Genomic DNA, 18,655 nt, shown 5'->3' on the forward strand with positions numbered 1-18,655 from the left:
ATCTCAGGAAAATATTTTTCCGTCTTCAAAACTCCTCCAATATAAGAGGTGAAATGATGCTGGAGGAATTTTTATGTAACATTTTTTCCCAGTATAGTATCCTGGGAAAGGCAGAGGTAAAACGACGGAGAAAAATGTATGTATGATGAAAATCATGTGAAGGCCGTAAAAGTCATCGAAGAGGGGCGAAAAGAACGTTTTCAGGAGCAAATCGTGGCTAATAGAGTTTCGGTTTCCATATAAGAAGTATACCCAGAATCCGTAGAGGATATAATGTTAAGATGTCAAAAGGAGAAACTTTTTATGTATAGTGAATTGGGAAAGCTGCGAAAATGCTTCTTTCATGACTGGTGGTCTGTGGTGGAAAATGTTCGGGCTCTCTATAGAGAGTAGAAAAATTGATTACTTAAGCCTTTACATGAAATGGCAAGACATGACCTCTGTGACTCATTTTTATTGAAAGTACCGCAAAAGTAATCGATAAAAATGTAAAATTCTCTTCAGACACTTTTTGAGTGCGCTACTTCTTCTCACCATCACTTTTTGCCCAAAGAAGGAACATTTGAATTGGTATGAAGTAGTTAATAATGAACTGAATTATTCAATTTGCCATTAAACTTGAATATCTTGATCAGGAAATCCATAAATTGTGGTTAAAGGAATTAAAATATAAAATACTGAAAATAATAGGGGAAATGCTCATAATTTTGTCCAGTTTCTTATTTTGGACACTTTGAGGATAACATTGGACACTAAAAATAAATTGATTAAAATGATGGATTTTTATTCCAATATTTGATGAATAATGAATTCTATCTAAATATTTGTTCTTTTTGGAAGATTTTAACACTAAATACGTTAAAATTTGAATATGATTTGAGTTAAAATTGCTTTGTTGAAAATTCAGTGTGAGCAATTGCTTACGAGAAATATGACAGAACTTCGTGGCTTACTTCAGTCTTATTTAGTTTTGGTGAAGTACTAACAAAGTTTGTTCGCTGTTTTTGAGTGATATTATTGAATATTCATTGAATATTGTGTTGATTCACGTTACTGATGATTTGTACATTTGACTTGAAGTGAGATTTGCCTTGTGAATTATATTTTTCGTGTGAAAAATGGGAAATTCTTTAAGACATTCACCAGTGAGGTGATGATTCTTATTTTGGACAGGTGTTTTTCTCACGAAATTTCGTGAAGTTTTAGCTTTTGTGATGACTAGGTTGGACAAATGCCTGGAGAAACAAAGGAGCATCATCTCTACGAAAGAGATGTAGCGAGAAATGCCTTGAAAGGCTCCCGGAAAGGTCAGGGAATGAGCGAATCCGCACGTACTTGGAGCACCGAAGTCAACTCACTTTAATGAATGATATGGAAAGTTTCCGGGCTTCTGTGACATTCTACGTTTCCCTTACACTGGTAAAAATAAAAGGGTCAAATTGACCCTTTTCAAAAGGATGGATCGTATTTGACCCTTTGAAAGGTTCACTTTTGTATCTCTTGAAATTTAGTATGCACATTTATCACGAATAATCATGTTTTATTGTAAATTTATTACTGATATCATATTTCTCTCATCTGAGCGAACACCAAAGATCACTTTTTCATTGTTTTTTCATTCGTTTATTCCGGAATTAAATAGATGTCAAAACCGTGACCCTTTCGAAGGGTACCTGGTGACCCTTTCAAAGAGTCAAATATGATCCATCCTTTGGAAAAGGGTCAATTTGACCCTTTTATTTTTACGAGTGTACATGAACAGGAAGAGGACTTGGTAAGATTGGTTCATCAAATGAAGAACAATGGGCATCCTATTGAGGCGGATTAGCTGTCCAAATTTACAGTCAAGTTGGACAAATTAATAAACAAGTTGTCCAAAATAAGAGCCAAGGTCACCTCTACTTATCAATTCATTTTTAAACGTATTAAAACTAATTTTAATAAAAATAAGACGATAAATAGCTTGCTAAGTTTCTAAACAATCCTTCTGAAAAGAGAGTAACAAGAAATGTCAATTAGTATAGAAAATATCGCACTTCAAACTTGGAACTTCGATGCTTATAAGCAGACTGTCCAAAATTATGAGCACTTCCCCTACGTATCATTTATTTGTCCATTTAAGAATTATCCAAAATGGTTATAAATTGTTGGGATGAAACTAAACTTGACTTCACGTACATTGTCACTTGTGAGAATTAATTATAATAATAATCTTTTTTTCAATTCAATGCAATTTGCCGGTTTTAACTCATTGTAAGATAATTCTTTTGCAGGAAATTTTTGAAAAACAATCATACATAAATCGAAAGATAAATACAGAGTAAAATAATAACAGTATCAAAATCTAACGCAAAATTCAAATAAATCATAAATTTTGAAAGTATGAATTTTTCTTTAAAGTAGTAACGGTCCCACTACTGATTGTAACTAATTCATAGATCACTTCAAAATTTGCTTGATAGAAGTACTGGCAAAAATTCCTTATTAGTTCATAATCTGTTCTAACTGATTTAGGTGTCAGGGATTCCAAGACCTATTGAAAGAACCTCAAAATTAATTTTTAATCAAACCTCTTGGTTGAAAAACTTGCTCCTTATAGTCTTTTCAATATTTAATTTTGAAAACACGTTATTAGAAATAATTCAAGAGAATTTTCGTAATCCAAAAGCATATCCAAAAGTAGAAAAACGTACACGTTTTAGGATATACCAAAAACGGTAAAGAGATAGCAAAGCGTCCCATCTTTGGGAAGTGCTCAAAATTATGAGCAAGAGCTTTCCGTGTATTATCTTTTCGTATGGTTATTCCGAAATAAAAAAATGCAGAAAATCATATTTAGAATATTTTAAAATGAGTAACAAGAACACGGATAAATAAAAAAAGTAAAATCTAGAAAGGTCTAGGATGATTAACTAACGGATGGAGCATTTTAATTCACAAATGGTATATTTTTCTTAAATTCTTTATAATTTTTAAGCTTTATATCCCACAAAAATAAATATAACACGAAATGGTAGCCACATATACAGAGAATATATTTTTATTGAATTTAAAATTTTACTGATATTACAGATACATAATTTTTCCGAATAATTCAAAAAATTGCGAATTTTACGTCTATTTCATTAAGGTTTTAGGAACTATTATCCTCGTGCAATCATTATAAATTTTGTGCTAATAACATAACATTAGATAATCTTTCATTTAGTAAAAGTTTTAAAATGATTACGTTTGGTTTTATACCAAAACTAAAAAACCACTTAAGAAAAAATATACCACATTTTTGTACGAAAAATGTATGAGAATGCTCTGCCCTGAGAAAGGTATATCATTTACTATACCGACTTTACTGATTGAATTCGATGCAATCGGATTGGAAATTTCCAGATTTTTCAAAAAAGTCCAAATTTAAACAAATCGGTTGAAAAATAGGCCCTTCAAAGTGGTTTAACTCTGAGTTTCGAAAATTCTATTGGGTCAAGTGGTAGAGTAAGGGGGACTGGGGCAAAAAGTCACAAATCTAAAATTTCAAAATTCAATATCTTCCACGATAAAAAAAGATAGCGGCTTAAATTTTTTTCCATAAAAATAACCTCCATTTCTCCACTCCAATGTCGTACGTTTCTTAGAATTCGAACAACAAATAAACAAAATAAATTTAGAAAATAAAAAATAACTCTGTATGATATAGTTGTCTCGAATTCAAGGTCAAATCTCCCTTTAGGTCACCAGAAATTCCCTGGCACTAAAGGTGTTTGAAATGCATCTAATGAATTTTACTGGATTTGATTTCATGGAGAATGGGAGTGACCACCCCATCCCTGTTCAAGAAAAAATAAAAATTGATGTCCTGAAAATCACACTTGTGAGAAGTCCTTTTTCTTCTATAGAATGTCGTATCACCATTATTATTATTATGATCTTGAAATTGAATCAGCATTCTACAAAATCTTCACCATTTCTTCCTTGTAACAATATATGCGAACCTTTTCTTACTTACTGTGAAATCCTGTTGTATCAAGCATCCGTCCTTAAAATTTTACAATGAAAATTTCATTATCTTTAAAAGCCTTTTTTCGTATTTGATTAGATCCTTTTTCCAGAGCTTGTTGTTTTTTGTTTAAATCTAAATTGATGCCATATTTGAATGAATATTTAGCAAGTCTTCAAAATGGAAATTTTATGAATATAAATTTCTAAAAACAAGAGGGAAGGATATTTTGTATTCTAAATTCCATGCTCTATGGTACTTTTCTTCAAAGAATGTGAATCTACGAATATAAATAATATTATTTAAATTAAATATCCCGACAAATTTCTTAAATAAATATATTTATTTGCATTGAAGAAATGCTATTGTAATGAATAGGAGTTGTAAAAAAAAATAATCATGCAATTTTAGTTAAGTTCATTTATCATTTCAATTGTTATCATCCTTAATTTGTGATGCTATTCGGAGGAAATTCACTTTACCACAGAGTGGTAGAAAGAAAAAAAAACTGGTGGAAGATAGTCATTTAATATAGGAGAATAGTAGGGGATGTGGTAAAAGTAGTTGCTGCAAAAACGAACTAAGGATCCAATGGAAAAAAAGTTGCTTAACGACTTGGAACTTTTGTAATGGAATTAAAAGAGTTTTCTTCTATATTTTCTAACTCCTTGTATCACGGAGATGTTTTACAATTGTTTAGTCCTTTTTGTCTTCTTTGCTCTCTTTACTGTTTCGCTTAGTATCATCCCCCATGTGATAATGTGGATATGTCTTTGGAAATGCAGTATAAATGGTCTCTACTGAATGTTTGGGGGATGATGGACAAAACCTTGGAGATATGTACATATATAGTTTTTGGATGACGAAGTCTGGTGAAACATACATAGTACTTTGTATGCATACAAAAGGGTCTATCGGTTGTATAGTGGCATTGTTAAAAGGTGGTGGCGCCTCATAATTCTTTCATTAAATCCTCCAACTGGTATGTACATATCCAATGTACTCCATGTCGCCGCTTTTCCGATGACTCATTCTAGATGGATGCGGAAAATATCGGACTAAGTCGTCTCTTTCTCACACATTTTCTCCCATTGGTCTCACTCCTTCTAGTTTTTTTTGGGGTGGTTTTGAGGATATGGCAAAAGTTAATGGTTTGGGGAGATGGTTGAGAGAGGTTTAGCTCAATGGTTGGCTCCTCTATCGCTCTCCCATGCCTTTGCTTATACACCATGTGCTGAGGTCACTGAGGGTCAGAGTTTTCGTGATTGTTCCTATTCCTCTAGCGATTTTTCCCATAGTTTTTCTTTTTTGCTTCTCTTTTACTAAACCCCAAATTAAGTATATCCCCTTACATTTACCGTTCTATTGTGATTTTTTTCTCGCTTACTGCTTCTGTATTAATTGCCAAAAGGACCGTTCTTGTGCTTAACAATTGACTATTTAATTTGTAAATTGTTGCTGGTATCATTTGCCTGTTAAGATAAATTTTACATGTGAATAAACCCAACAAAGCAGGGCCACAATATTGAGAGAATTGTTGAGTTTTGAATTTGCAATAAAACTGTTTTCACAGTTTTAGGCTGTGTAGAGAAATTTTCATCCTGGGGGGCAAACTAACAGACCAATTTTCGAGGGTGGTTTTTGAGTTTTACCCAATGAAATTTGAAATTATTTGTTTAAAGGGATGGGGGAGGATATAGCTTTTTCAGCTGGTCATAGAAAGCCTGCATTTCATCCTATACAACATTGTGCAAGTTAGAGGACGCTTGGAGCGCATATAGAGTGAAATGTGACGTATGGTAGTTTTTAGTTGTGTTAGAATGGCGACCAAAGTGGGTGGTTTTTGGTGGCACTTTTCCCCCCGTTTTGTGTTTAACTATAGATTGGCGTGTGTATGAGTGTGCATGTCGAGGGAAAATGGGGGAGGAAGTCAGGGGAAAGGAAAAACATGGGGAGAAGATTGGTTTAACCACCCACTCTTGATTCACCATCACCACCCCTGCTTTTTGTATACTGTTCATGGTCAAGAAACTAATCTCGTACACAAAGTTTTAGACGAGATTTATATAAATATGACATTATTTAGAATATTAAAATTGTATTTTGATCGGACTGTTTCTAAAATTACAGCGACGAAATTCAAGAAACGACAGTCTCAAACCAAACCATTATAGTGATCTTTAAGAAATCGTAAATTGAGAACGGTTTTTAAATTCGAAATTTAAAAAAAAAAACGCAAAATTGACCTTTAGAAATAAAGAAAAATAAAGAATTATTTTTGAAAACTTTGTTATGGATCATTCAAGAGTCAAGACATTGTTGATAATATAGCCGTGTGATTACTTGTTTAAAGGTTGTAGTAGAGGGTGATGAAATTCTTTTGGAAAACCTTAAATATAGGGTAAGTGTGCTAATTCCGGCCAGCTTGCAATTTCGGCCACCTTTTTTGTTCCTCGAATTTCCATGAATTTTTAGTTTTTACATACTCTAGAGATTATACAATGAAAAAGAATAACAAAAAATGTAGCTTCGACAAACGAGATGACGTGAAAAAGATATTGGAAGAATTACTAAAGGGCAAGGAACTATGAGAATAAAGGTGGCCGAAATAGGGCACCAAAGCTATGTCTACATTTTTATTAATTTTAAAATGTATTAAGAATTATTTTAGAGTAAATAAAGACGATAAACGGTTTACAAGGTTCCAAGCAACACTCTTACAAAAAAAGAATTAAAAAAATCAATTTGTATTTAAAATATTACATTTTAAACTTGAGACTTTGACGCTTGCTTGCAACTATGCCGGAATTTGGCACACTTACCCTAAACCACAGTTCCATGACTTGGAAGAGAAAAAAATATAAAGAGTATAGAGAAGTATAGATAATTTGGGATTGGGTGAAACATACCGGCTTTTGTATGCCTATTAATGCCAATCAGAAGACCCCAAATCTACAGTCTATAATTTACGGATTTAGATTAACTCTTTAAGAACCAGTGGGATTCTCGTGTACAAAAAACGAAATCCACTTTTTCTGACTATTTAGAGGTCAAAATAACTTTCTGTAATTAAGGATAGGCTACCAGGGCGACCGCTAGTGTTTCTCGAACCGCCAGGTTGACCTCGTGTAGTTGCCCCACATTAAAATGAATTCTTAATATTAGCTATATGTTTTACCAATGATCTATTGCATAGATTCATTGTATTTTAATTACACATTTAATTTATAAATACCTGATGGTGCAATACCTTATTAAATGCATGGTAATCCGACGAACGAAGGTGCCCTTTATACCTTACGTATTGATACCACCCACCTCAGTTCAAGCTATGATCCTGAACGTAGGATTAACTTCAAGCTTAGTTACTCAATATTTTTGGGATCATCAAACTACTAGTCGTACTTTGCATATATTAAGTATATACTAGTTGTTCAACTCTTTTCTAATCATTAATCCTTTGGCGCTTTATGTCTATCTGTTCCCCTTTAAGGTACAAGGACTTTTCCACCATTCCTTTCCATTGCTGGCGATCTGCGACTATCTTACTAGCCCAATGACAGCAATCCCTCAGTTACACTGGTTGATATCGTCCACTAAGTCTTTCTAGCTCCTTCGGGATTTTGGCCTCCCGACTCTTTTCCACTCTGATTCCTGATTTCATATCTTTGTTAGAATCCAGTACACACGATCAACTTATCTTATTCTCACAAGGCAGGAACGTTGACGTCGTCGTGGAGCTGCTCCAATTTGAAATTTAACTAAATCTGGAAGCCTTCCACGGTTCCGAACAGAATCAGGAAGCTAAGAATATATGAGTTTCCATATTCTAAAATTCTCCAATCTTAAATCTAACAATTTATTATTCAGTCTATTCAAAGCTAGAATGAGATAAAGGAACCGGACAAATATGAAACTTCAATCAAAACTTTTTTTTGGTTATTTAGATTGACGTGATGATCGCTAGATTTTTTTTTAACGCCTTGGTAGCAATTTTCCGACCATGTATTGTGTATGGATGATGTTGAATGTGTGTTGTGTGAGATGGTGTTTCTATCGATCCTGCTGTCGGGTAGGAATCGTTGGAAAATCGCACGGTGAATTTTCATTGCAGAGAGCATCACGACATTTTCCGACCAGTGGAGTCGCTTCCTTTTGGCGTCGTTTTCCCCACTTCCTCGACCACATGAACACGACGCAACACCAGAGAACGCATCATTTTGAACTTCCACAATGTTCTTCAGTCCTCTCTGAACACCGAGCGCGTTCACACAATTTGCTGATACGAGTGTCGAAAGGCTTTCTGACAACGCTGAAAGAAAGACGGGTGGAAGTCCTGACGGTGTGATTCACACAGTTGGAGCGTGTTCTGAGTGCCCCGCCCTTGAAAGATTTTTTTTTCCTCACTGACGCCTTTCAGAGGACACACAGCTCCCTACAGATTTTTATCTTACTATAAAGTCTCGGTGAATTTTCAAGAATATCTCGGAGGATATTTTATTATTGCGCTGTTTTTTTCAAGACCCACCTGAAAAAAAAATTGCCGTCTGTTGTGTGAAAAGAGGAAAAAAAAGGAGTAGAATCAGTGAAAGATAGGATTCAATTTTTGAGACGTACAATTTTATAAGAAACGTGATTTTTAATACTCTAAGGGATTTTGACTTGGCAATAAGAATCAGAGGAAGATATTTGTTGGAAGAAAGAGGATTTCTCATATATTGGTAGCATCATGTTGATTGGATTAGTTAGAGATTCAGTTCTTCAGTGCTTTTGCCACACGTGTCGGGCACCGGTGATGCCGGCAGGTAAAACGAGAAAAGGCGAATACCAAATTTATATGCTATTATATAGAATATTATATGTATCACTATGACTAGGACTTTATGACACTAAATTGTCGCAATTTTAATGCAGTCAACTGTTTTTTTTTTCTCTCTCTGTGCCGTCAGTTAAATTAAATATTCTCAACAGCAGTACTTCGTGATGGTAGAGAATGAAGTGAAAAAAGAAAGAAAAGAACTTTTTAGCTGAAACTTGCAACATATTTTTTGTATGAATTTCCAATTTAAATACCATATGCTTTTCCACAAAATAGTGTCATTACATGAAACAAGAAGGAAAGACGAGAACGCAAAGGGGAGAGAGAATGGTGCTAGGGGTAGAGTAGAGAGCTTATATTGCAAATGTGACGAAATGAACAGAGGGATACCCCCACAGGAAAAGAGGCGTTGGGAAAGCGCAAAGAAGAATATCTGGATGAGGATGAAGTGGCAATAAGGAAAAATTCATTTCCTACGTGACAAATTGGAAATGGCAAAGAAATTTCATCGTTCTGCATTGTCAATTCACCCCTAGAAGAAAGATGTGGGTAAAAATATGGGGATGCGATTGTGACGCCAAAGAGAGGCCTCAATGGTGCATTAAGGATGGGGTATATTGTGCCGCATGTAATTAGATTCAACTGTGAATTGACCCCATTTAAGGATGGCTGAGTACCTTCACAGAATCGTGACGCTAAATCAAATTATTAACATGTGGAGTGACGATGTGTTTTTCCATCAATTTCCGGTTTGTTCAGCATCAAATTCAATATGAAACTTCCCTCTACAAAAGCACAGTAGAATTTGTGGGGGAGGGGAGGGGGATTGGAAGACTTTCAATAAATAGGTAGTCTATTGATGTCTGCCACAGCAGTTCAATACAACAAATCCTCTCTCTCCATTCCTCCCGTTCGTTCAATAAATTCTCAGACGAGACATATATTTAATTTATTGTTAAAGAATTGCCGAGATATTTATCAAATCCACATAGATGGATACGAGGAGAAAAAAAAATTGAACTGGAATTGAATGGATTGAAAGAGGGATAGTGGAATATGAAAAAGAATGGGAGATACAAAGATATATATTTTTTTCTAAAAAGCTCCCCTCATCGTGTATTTTCTATCAACATTGTCAAAACATACATATATTGAGGGTGGAAGAAATCCCAAAAATCATGTGTAGGTATTGACTAATGTTTCTCTTTCTCTCAATTTTTACCCAATAAATCCCAGAGAGGACCCACAGACAATGGAAAATGTCATGGATTTAATTTTGTGTGCTTTCCAATATACTAAAGCACAAAATGTCGAAAAGGTGAAAAATTAGGTCTGAGGAAACATTATATATCGACAAATATAAAAACCAGATACAATGCCAAAAACGTTTCCAAATACTGAATCAAAATTTGAAAAAAATTGTATTTCTAAGAACTCAATACCAGAAAAATTCTGAGGCCTTATTCTGGATAGAAATGATAATTGTCATATGAGCAATTTTTGTGAGAATAGTCACTGTCTCACAAACTTCAGCAACCGTCTGAAAATGCAAAAAGACTCATTTAGAAGCCGTAGGATATAGTTAACAACAGATGGTAAAATTTAGAGACTTATTTGAAAGCTTTCAACACTGTTCTAAGTGTAAGTTATCATATGACAATTCTCACAAGTTTATAGAATCCACCCCCTGTTAGCGGATTTGTAACTGGAACATTTGCGTACTTAGAGAGCGCACTACCACTTACACTTACCCCATTATATACCCAAATTTTTAAAAAGCCGTTTAAGTGATCGAAACAATTAAATATAAGATTTCGCTCGGATTCGCTTGAGAGTCAAATTCTAATAAAAACAAAAGTATTATTAGTAATTATATTTCACACTTCTTAATTTTATAATGTTTTAAAACATTGTACGTATAGGTCTATTTCGTTACAATTCACATATTTTTTATAGATTTCTATAGATATAAGGTAAAGTACCCTTTATTCGACCGGTTCCTCTATTCGATCGGTAGATTTATTTATTCAATTTAATTATATTTACTATAATATTTTGTGTATGATCTAACATTAATAGGTCAATTATTCTTTAAATAATACGAATCAGTGACAAATTCATAGAAATTGATGAAATTCACCATCAAATATTCAAAAATTGACCCACCGGTCGAATAGAGGAACCCGGTCGAGTAAGGGTACTTTACCTTAGGTTTCTATAGATTTTTATCCTTATACCTTTTATACCCTCACAGTTCTCATTTATTAACAGAGGTATTTCTTGGATTTTTTTTAAATCATAAAGATAAAAGAGGCTTGATAAAGAGGCTGAACCTCGGGTGTGAAAACCGTTTTACTTGTTTATATTTTAATTTACCCTTTATATACACATTGGAAGCAATTTTCATCAAAAATTGCCTTTTTTATTTTGACATTTCGACCTACAGTAATAGTGGAATTTTTTTATGGAGCTCGCACACCTTTTTAATTAAATGAAATTCAATCGATTGAAATTTTACATCTTACTCTTTCAATGATTCATGTCATCATATATAATCATCTCTCTCTGTCAAATGAAAATTTCAATTTCAATTTCATTTTGAATTTTAATTTTAATTTTCATTTGACAGAAAGAAACAATTATATATCTCATTTCAGTTTGAAAGAGTATCAGGCAAAATTTCAATCGATTGAATTTCACTTAATTGAAATAGTGTGCAACCGCTATTAGAATTCATATTATTACTTGATCATACATTTTTATGAAATCCGTAAGATTTTTGGAATAAAAATATAATTCTAAATTGTAATAATACATTGTTTAATTTAAAATTGTCCATTTTCCAATTACAACTAATTTTTGGTTAAAAAAACGAAATAGTATTTTTTTTTAAATAAATCCATCTGGAATATGTTTCTCGAGGTTATTTTACTTTAAGGTTACATCTAAATTTAACCTTACCTCCAACAATCTCTTTTCTGTTCTAAGAAAACTATTTTTATTGAAGTTATACTATTCATTTATTTTCAATCGTTTATCCCAAGAGTGATTGCGGGATTATAAATTACCAAGTTTTGACATCCACGAATCCTTATTCATAACAACCTCAGGAAGGTATTCGGGGTCAATTTTAAGACATTTCAAGCTTAGGTTCTGAATTTGTTTTAACAACATTGTTCTGGGCCTATCCCGAAGTACTTGCCTCCCCACAATGGCTTGCATAGCTTTTCATGCGCGCTGAACATGTCCATTCAACCGTAATTATGATTTCTCAGCACGAAAGAAGTAGTTCCTTGACAAACGGCTATGATCCTTATTCGACCTCGAGCAGTGATTACCTTACTTAAGCTCAGGAATTAATCGAGATCCTACAAAATATCCTTGATTTATGCCCTGGACACACTTACAACTAAAGTCCAGAGACGACTAAGCTAGTACATAGCCAAGTCAGTTCCTGACACACTACAAATGAGTCTTAGCACCACAAAATATAACTTTCCTGGGTTTTTATGCAGATATTTCTACTGAAATGCACTAATACTCCTCTGAAAATGAAACTATTTGAAATATCATGTCTCAGTACACGTCCAATAATTATTGTTAATTGCAATTATTTTTGAGGTGGAAGCTAACTCGCGACCTAAGCCAATTTTAGCTATTCTAGTGAATAATTCTTGTTGTTATACATGAATTGTGAAGTAAATTTAAAAGTAGTTTCATTTTCAAAGGACTACTAGTGTATTTCAGTAGAAATATCTGCATAAAAACCCACGAAAGTTATGTTTTGTGAGTGCCAGAAAATGTTAAGCCTCGTTTGTATTGTGTCAGGAACTGACTTGGCTATGAACGAGCTTAGTCGTCTCTGGACTTTAGTCGTAAGTGTGTCCAGGACATTAGACATCCTTAATCATCCATAAACATTTAATTTTCATCAGTTAATTATAAAGAAAATATTTTCCCCAGTATATCCATATTCTAATTTGGGTACCCATAGTCTCAAAAGATCCGAAAGAGTTAATTGTCCGGAGGTACCTCTTGGCAGCTTCCCCATCGCGATCTTACTTTTTCGATCATTACCGAAATCTCAGTACCATAGGTGAGAATACGAATCAACACCGCATAGAAGTTATACTAATTCAAGATTTTATATTTTTTTGAAATCATAAACGAAAAGTTTGGCTGAATTTTTAAATATATTAAATTTTTCTACTTGTTTGTATCCAGAACCACTTTACATCCCCCTTAAAATTTTTGAGAAAAAAAATGTCTGAATACTTGGGTTGTTCAAAAGTTAGTCTTGGGTTGTGTCGGAAGGGTCGACATGAAGAATAATATCGATCGATTACGTTATTGCTCTTCTTGCAAAAGCATCCCCTAAGAGATTTTGGACGATAGAGAGAGGAGACATAAGAGACATGTAACATACGAAAAAAAAAATCACACCATTAAATTCACCTTTTGTCGTGTGATGTCAATTCAGGGGTGAGTGGAAAATTTTGTTAGGTGACACTGAATGTTCCTCCCAAGAAAAAAAAGGTGTTTTGGGGGAGAAAGTAGCAGGGAATAAGAAAGTGACGATAAGACATAAGAGGGCAAATACACAAAAAAAATGTAAGAGAAAATTTTCATCTTAAGCGGATTTTGATAATAATCATGCAGATGAGTTGAACTTTTCACGTCACATTTTCACATTCATCACTGACTAAATGGAACATTGAGTGTAGCAGTTTTTTCTCTGTCTGTTCTCAAGTTAGGAGGGTTGATAAAAGGATAGGTTGTTCCGGTTGTTCACACTGTTGTCCCATATCCGCTTTTCATTTGATGCAACAGGTGCCAAGTTTTAGTTACTCTCACACTTCCCATTTTCCATATATAGCGAATTGGGAATGAGTGTGATGATGCTGGTTGCAAGATTTGTGTATATTTAAGCACCATTTCTCCACCTAACACATACACCTTTTTTGACGGGGGTGGAGGACCCACATTTTAGCACCCTAGATAATGACACATTTATGGACACCCCCACTGTGTGAGTATAGAAGTCTATGAGGGGTGGATGGAATTGTAAACATTTGAAATAACTCAATGTAATGCCTGTGGGACACATTAAGATTGAGACAGGAGATTCTTTAGACACATTCACAAGGCCCCTCCCACATTTTCTCAAACATTATATGATGTGATAATTTACGATATGCCCTTAAAACTTATTCAAGAAGAGATAAAGCACCATTGTGCGGGAAATTTACAATTACATGATTAAGCGGGTGATTTCCAGACATTTCTGGCAAGTTTATTGGCCATTGTAAAAAACAAGGAAATAGTCCTACAATTTTTTTTACCCCTTTCCAGAGATTTCACTTAGATATTCATCCCTATCTTGTCTGATTATTATGGGTATTTTAAGTTGAAAATAGAAGTTTAATGTGTGTTTCATATCCGAAGTTTAATTGTGTTTATACAAGTGTCCTAAAATAATAAAAGTGTAATCAATTACAAAAGTTTAAATTTAAAACAATAGAATAATGGGTCTTCTTATAGTACTGTTTTTCAATAAACATTCTCATTCATTCATTTTCAACCGTTTATCCCTATTGGGGTCGCGGGCCCATGACATCCAAATTAGCAGCCCACGCTTGTCGATCCTCCGCCACTTCAGGAAGATGTTCGGGTTCGATCCCAAGGCGCTCCCATGCAAGATCCTGAATTTGATTCAGCCACCTTGTCCTAGGTCTGCCCTGAGGTCGAGGTCTCCTCACAATGGCTGCATAGCTTTTCTTTAAAATAAAATATAATAATGATATTAATTGTGAGACTTCGGATATGCTAGAACTCATCCTATATGATGTAAATTATTAGGTTCGAATTCTCTATAAATCATATCAAAAATCTTACGGTAACAATCGTAACAACAAGATTTCCAGTGATTTTTAATATACTTAATTCCACATAGATTTAAACCGACAACCCTATAGAAATATTGTAAACATTAAGGCCCGGCCCAGTTCTTTTATGAGATATCCAAAGACCCATCTCTCTTACAGTCGACACAATTTGAAAAAAAAAACAATGAAAGTAATTAAAAGAAGGCATAACATATAAATTCGAAGATAGAAATGGGTAAAAATATAGCTAATTAAATAAAAAAATCATCTCTATAACGCAGTTTGAAGCATTGAAATTGAAACCAAACCAGTTAAAATGCTACCTTTAATGTTCAAAATCTAATTTGTCAGGAAGCTAAAAAAAATTCTGTCAAAATAAAACCTTAGATCTATTAAAGTCGTAGAAATTCGAATTTTTAAAATTAAAGTAAAAAGATTTATCAAATAATTTTCTTTTGCGAAAGATTAATTTCCATCATTTGCTCTTTGATCATTTGGATTTGTTTTGAAGTTATTAAATTTGATCAAAATATCAGAGTGTTCTATTTGAAGGCTTTCTCTCCTAAAGTATACACTTAAGTGTTGATCCATTTTGAATGTGAGTCATTTTGGAAGAAAAAGATCTTTTTCTTTCAAGTACTTTGATAAAAAAATATTTTTTTTAGAATTTACTTAGCAAATGTAAACAGATGTATTTAGAATAAAACAAATAGTTTAGTTGGGTATCGTCTTAAAATCTTTATCTCTTTAAGGACGATTTGGTCGCCGATGACTCAAAAACAAATATTTTTTCCTACGGTCATCGAAAATTATGTTTTGCCTTAAAAAATCAGAAAACATGATTTTCAGATCCCCGTTATCTGATCCTCTCGTCGTTAAAGGGTTAAAAAAGATTCCTGTTGACTCATATTTTCACACACAATAGCCTCAAGTCATTCTGAATTATTTTCAGACAATTTTACCCATATTCAATTGTTAAAACATTCCATGAAACCTAAAATAAATTTGTTTTTACTGACTTTAATTTGAAAATTTCAAAGAATCCACAGTTCATAAATTGATTCATAAAAATAAGCAAGACCGTAATTTCTTTTTCAACAAAATTTTCAATTCTTAAAGCAATTCAATTTAGATTCATTGTTAACTGCAATGTGTGACTTTTGTCGTCTGGATTTTGGAAAGCTATATCAAAGGGGTCGAGAAAGCCACTAAACACATTTGCATACCCACTGACAAACATCATTTAATGGTCAACACACTGACCACTTTATGGTCTTGAGGACATTATTAAAACGGGAGATTATGTGTACCGATAGGATACTTGGTATTGTTCTCTCTCACTTGTTCATGCAACAAAATAGCCCATTTACCCACCCACTAAGTACTCAATATACCAAAGGGTACCCCCTTCTGGACAAAAGGGATGATATCAAAGTGTATGGGGAAAGAGATTGGAATTTCAAAATAGCTTCCACTGGTAATTTTGGGGTGGAGACAATTAAAATTATAATCAAATTCAAAAGTGGATGGGTCTATATTCTCTGTTGTTGCTGTAAGCCAATTTTATTAATTGAATCACTTGTTAATTAAAAGTGTGACACTATTTTTTCACATATTTATGTTTTTTTTTTTAATGGAAAACACAATTACCAGTATCTGTGGAAATTCATGCAGATAAAAAAATATGTTGCAAAAAAAATATTCAATAGAGGATCTCTTTTTTCCTCTGTACATTGAACTTAACAACCCCAACAGCGCAAAGTGGCTTTGTGCAGCATAAAGTCTACTGCATTGCAATAAAAGCGGACATAAGGAAGATTGATGAGAGTCTAGACATTTAACTTGGGTTTAATATCATTAATAGATGACCAAAATTTATTTTCAACCCATTAAGTTTGTTTTACAACTCCATATAGGGGAGACCGGGGCACAATTTAACCATCAAATTAAGCTTTTTCGTCATGTAAAAAAAATTAAAAAGTTTGTATAGTGTCTTTATGTCTTAAGTAGCATTACGATATTTGTTGCATGACGACTATTACAGATCTAGATTTCAAATTTTTCAATTTTTCTAAAAAAAAATAGGCTCTAGCCATAGAGTAAATGCTGTCAATTTCGGCGAACACATTTAGGGCAGAATCACATTGACAGTCAAATGGTCACCATTTTTCCTTAATTCACGCACTTTCATTGCAATTCCTACGCAAATTTCTCAATCACCGTATTACCTTATCGTATACTATGTGGCATTTAGGTGAATATATAAGAAACTTGAAAAAAATAAAACGAAAATGCGATAAACGGCGAGTAAAGAAACTGTACGATTAATTAACAGTTTTTTTGCTCATCGTTTATGGTTTTTTTGTTTTATTTCTTCAATTTTCCTATATTATTATCATCTAGTGTCTCACTCAGAGTATATGATGAGATGATACAGTAATTGAGAATTTTCGTGTAAGAATTGCAAAGAAAAAGCGTGAATTACGGAAAAATGGTGAGGCTTTGACGGTGACGGTGAGCATTTGAATGTCAATATGATTCTGCCCTCAATCATAAATTTTTTTCAGTTAAAATTTTAAAATGGACATTTCACTTGATACATTGAAAATTACTTATATTAAATGTGTCACTTTTATATAAGGGGAAATATTTTATATAACTTTTTCTACCATTTTTGCGACAAATGTCAATAGTATACTCTTTCATTTAACAAGACTTCATTTGGAGACTGGCTATATTCTGCTCCTGTTGACTGTCTCAGTGTTTCTTACAAATAAAAAGTCGAAGGATAATGACCAACGCACAATAACTTTTATTTTGTAAACATGTTTTCGAAACTGCCTATGAGAGTGTGAGCGAGATGACTACATAGATCTAGATCTTACTCCCTCTCATTGGCAGTTACGAAAATATATTTACAAAATAAAACTTATTATGGGCTGGGCATAAACATTTCATAATCAACTTCAGTAAACATTAAACGAGGTCAAACCATGATATCTGGACTAATAACTCAGATAACTAAATACTAGGCGAAGAATTCTTACATAACAATTACAGTCCCATACCAATTTTATTTAAAAAAAAAAGTTTCTAAATTGTAGTATATTTAAGAGATTGTACATTCAATGTACGTTCTAAGTGGAAAAATCTATTGTCTAATTCTACCCCTGACTAACTGTGTCCCGAACTTCCCTAGTCAAAATTTATTTGACCGTTGACTGCTGATATAAACATTGCACATAAGAAAGTGTCATGAAGGCATAAATTTTAGTGCTTTTCTTTGGCTGAAATTACATCTAAATGCAATATCTTCTATACCAAAACCACGTCTTCTGTGTGCGCGGTTGTTCAACAGTAAATCGACATACGACTATTACCAAGAAGGCGACAAAGGCCCGTACTAAACAACCAAAATCATCAAAGAAAGTCAAATTCATTAGTAAGTACAATAATATAATGAATAATGTCAGGAAGTTTACATAATTTATCAAATATTTGAGGTGTGTGTAGTGGTAATGAACGTATAGGGAGATGAGGGGTTAAAACTGAATACATAAAAAATTGATCTGTAAACATGCCTATAGGGCTTTTGTTTTGGGGGGATTAGTGAGTAAGTTGGCAATTTTCGCGGTGAAGCTTTCATCATTGATAAAAATCGATTGGCATATATTTCCTGAGTTTTATTGTGGGGAAAACAATTTAATGGCTTTTCCGGTCAATAATGAGGAAATAGAGAATGAGATAGAATGAAAGAAAGAGTGGCGCAAAAAGAGGAGGATCCAATGGAAAAAGACAAAAAAGGGGGATGAGTATGAAATAAATGTTTAACAATATTAATAAAGTTAGAAAGAAGTAGTATGAGTATCCCAGAGTATATCGCGTGACTAGACACTTTGACTAGACTTTTGCAGTTTTTGATATTAGTCATCATTTTCTTCCCCTATGTACATATATATA

At 33.4% G+C, this 18,655-nt stretch overlaps 3 protein-coding genes across 6 annotated transcripts in view; 1 reads left to right on the top strand and 2 right to left on the bottom strand.

Annotated features, from left to right (window-relative positions):
* The window catches only part of LOC129805353 (uncharacterized), a 173,711-nt gene that overhangs the window by 73,459 nt on the left and 81,597 nt on the right, over positions 1–18,655 (bottom strand). The window lies entirely within an intron of this gene.
* Positions 1–18,655, top strand: part of LOC129805362 (stathmin-1-A) — a 63,087-nt gene that overhangs the window by 17,553 nt on the left and 26,879 nt on the right. For 2 of the 4 annotated variants that reach the window (XM_055853239.1, XM_055853241.1), the window contains exons 1-2: positions 8,239–8,796; positions 18,054–18,137. The exons of the other annotated variants lie outside the window; for them this stretch is intronic. In XM_055853239.1, the coding sequence (XP_055709214.1) occupies positions 8,721–8,796; positions 18,054–18,137 (160 nt within the window). In that variant the 5' untranslated portion in view covers positions 8,239–8,720. Of the gene's footprint in view, positions 1–8,238; positions 8,797–18,053; positions 18,138–18,655 lie in introns of those variants that run through there. 4 annotated transcript variants of the gene reach the window in all.
* LOC129805348 (venom dipeptidyl peptidase 4) overlaps positions 1–18,655 on the bottom strand; it is a 153,720-nt gene that overhangs the window by 11,623 nt on the left and 123,442 nt on the right. The gene's annotated exons all lie outside the window — the stretch shown is intronic.

This window comes from Phlebotomus papatasi, chromosome 3 (genome assembly GCF_024763615.1).
Source record: "Phlebotomus papatasi isolate M1 chromosome 3, Ppap_2.1, whole genome shotgun sequence".
Classification (NCBI taxonomy): domain Eukaryota; kingdom Metazoa; phylum Arthropoda; class Insecta; order Diptera; family Psychodidae; genus Phlebotomus; species Phlebotomus papatasi.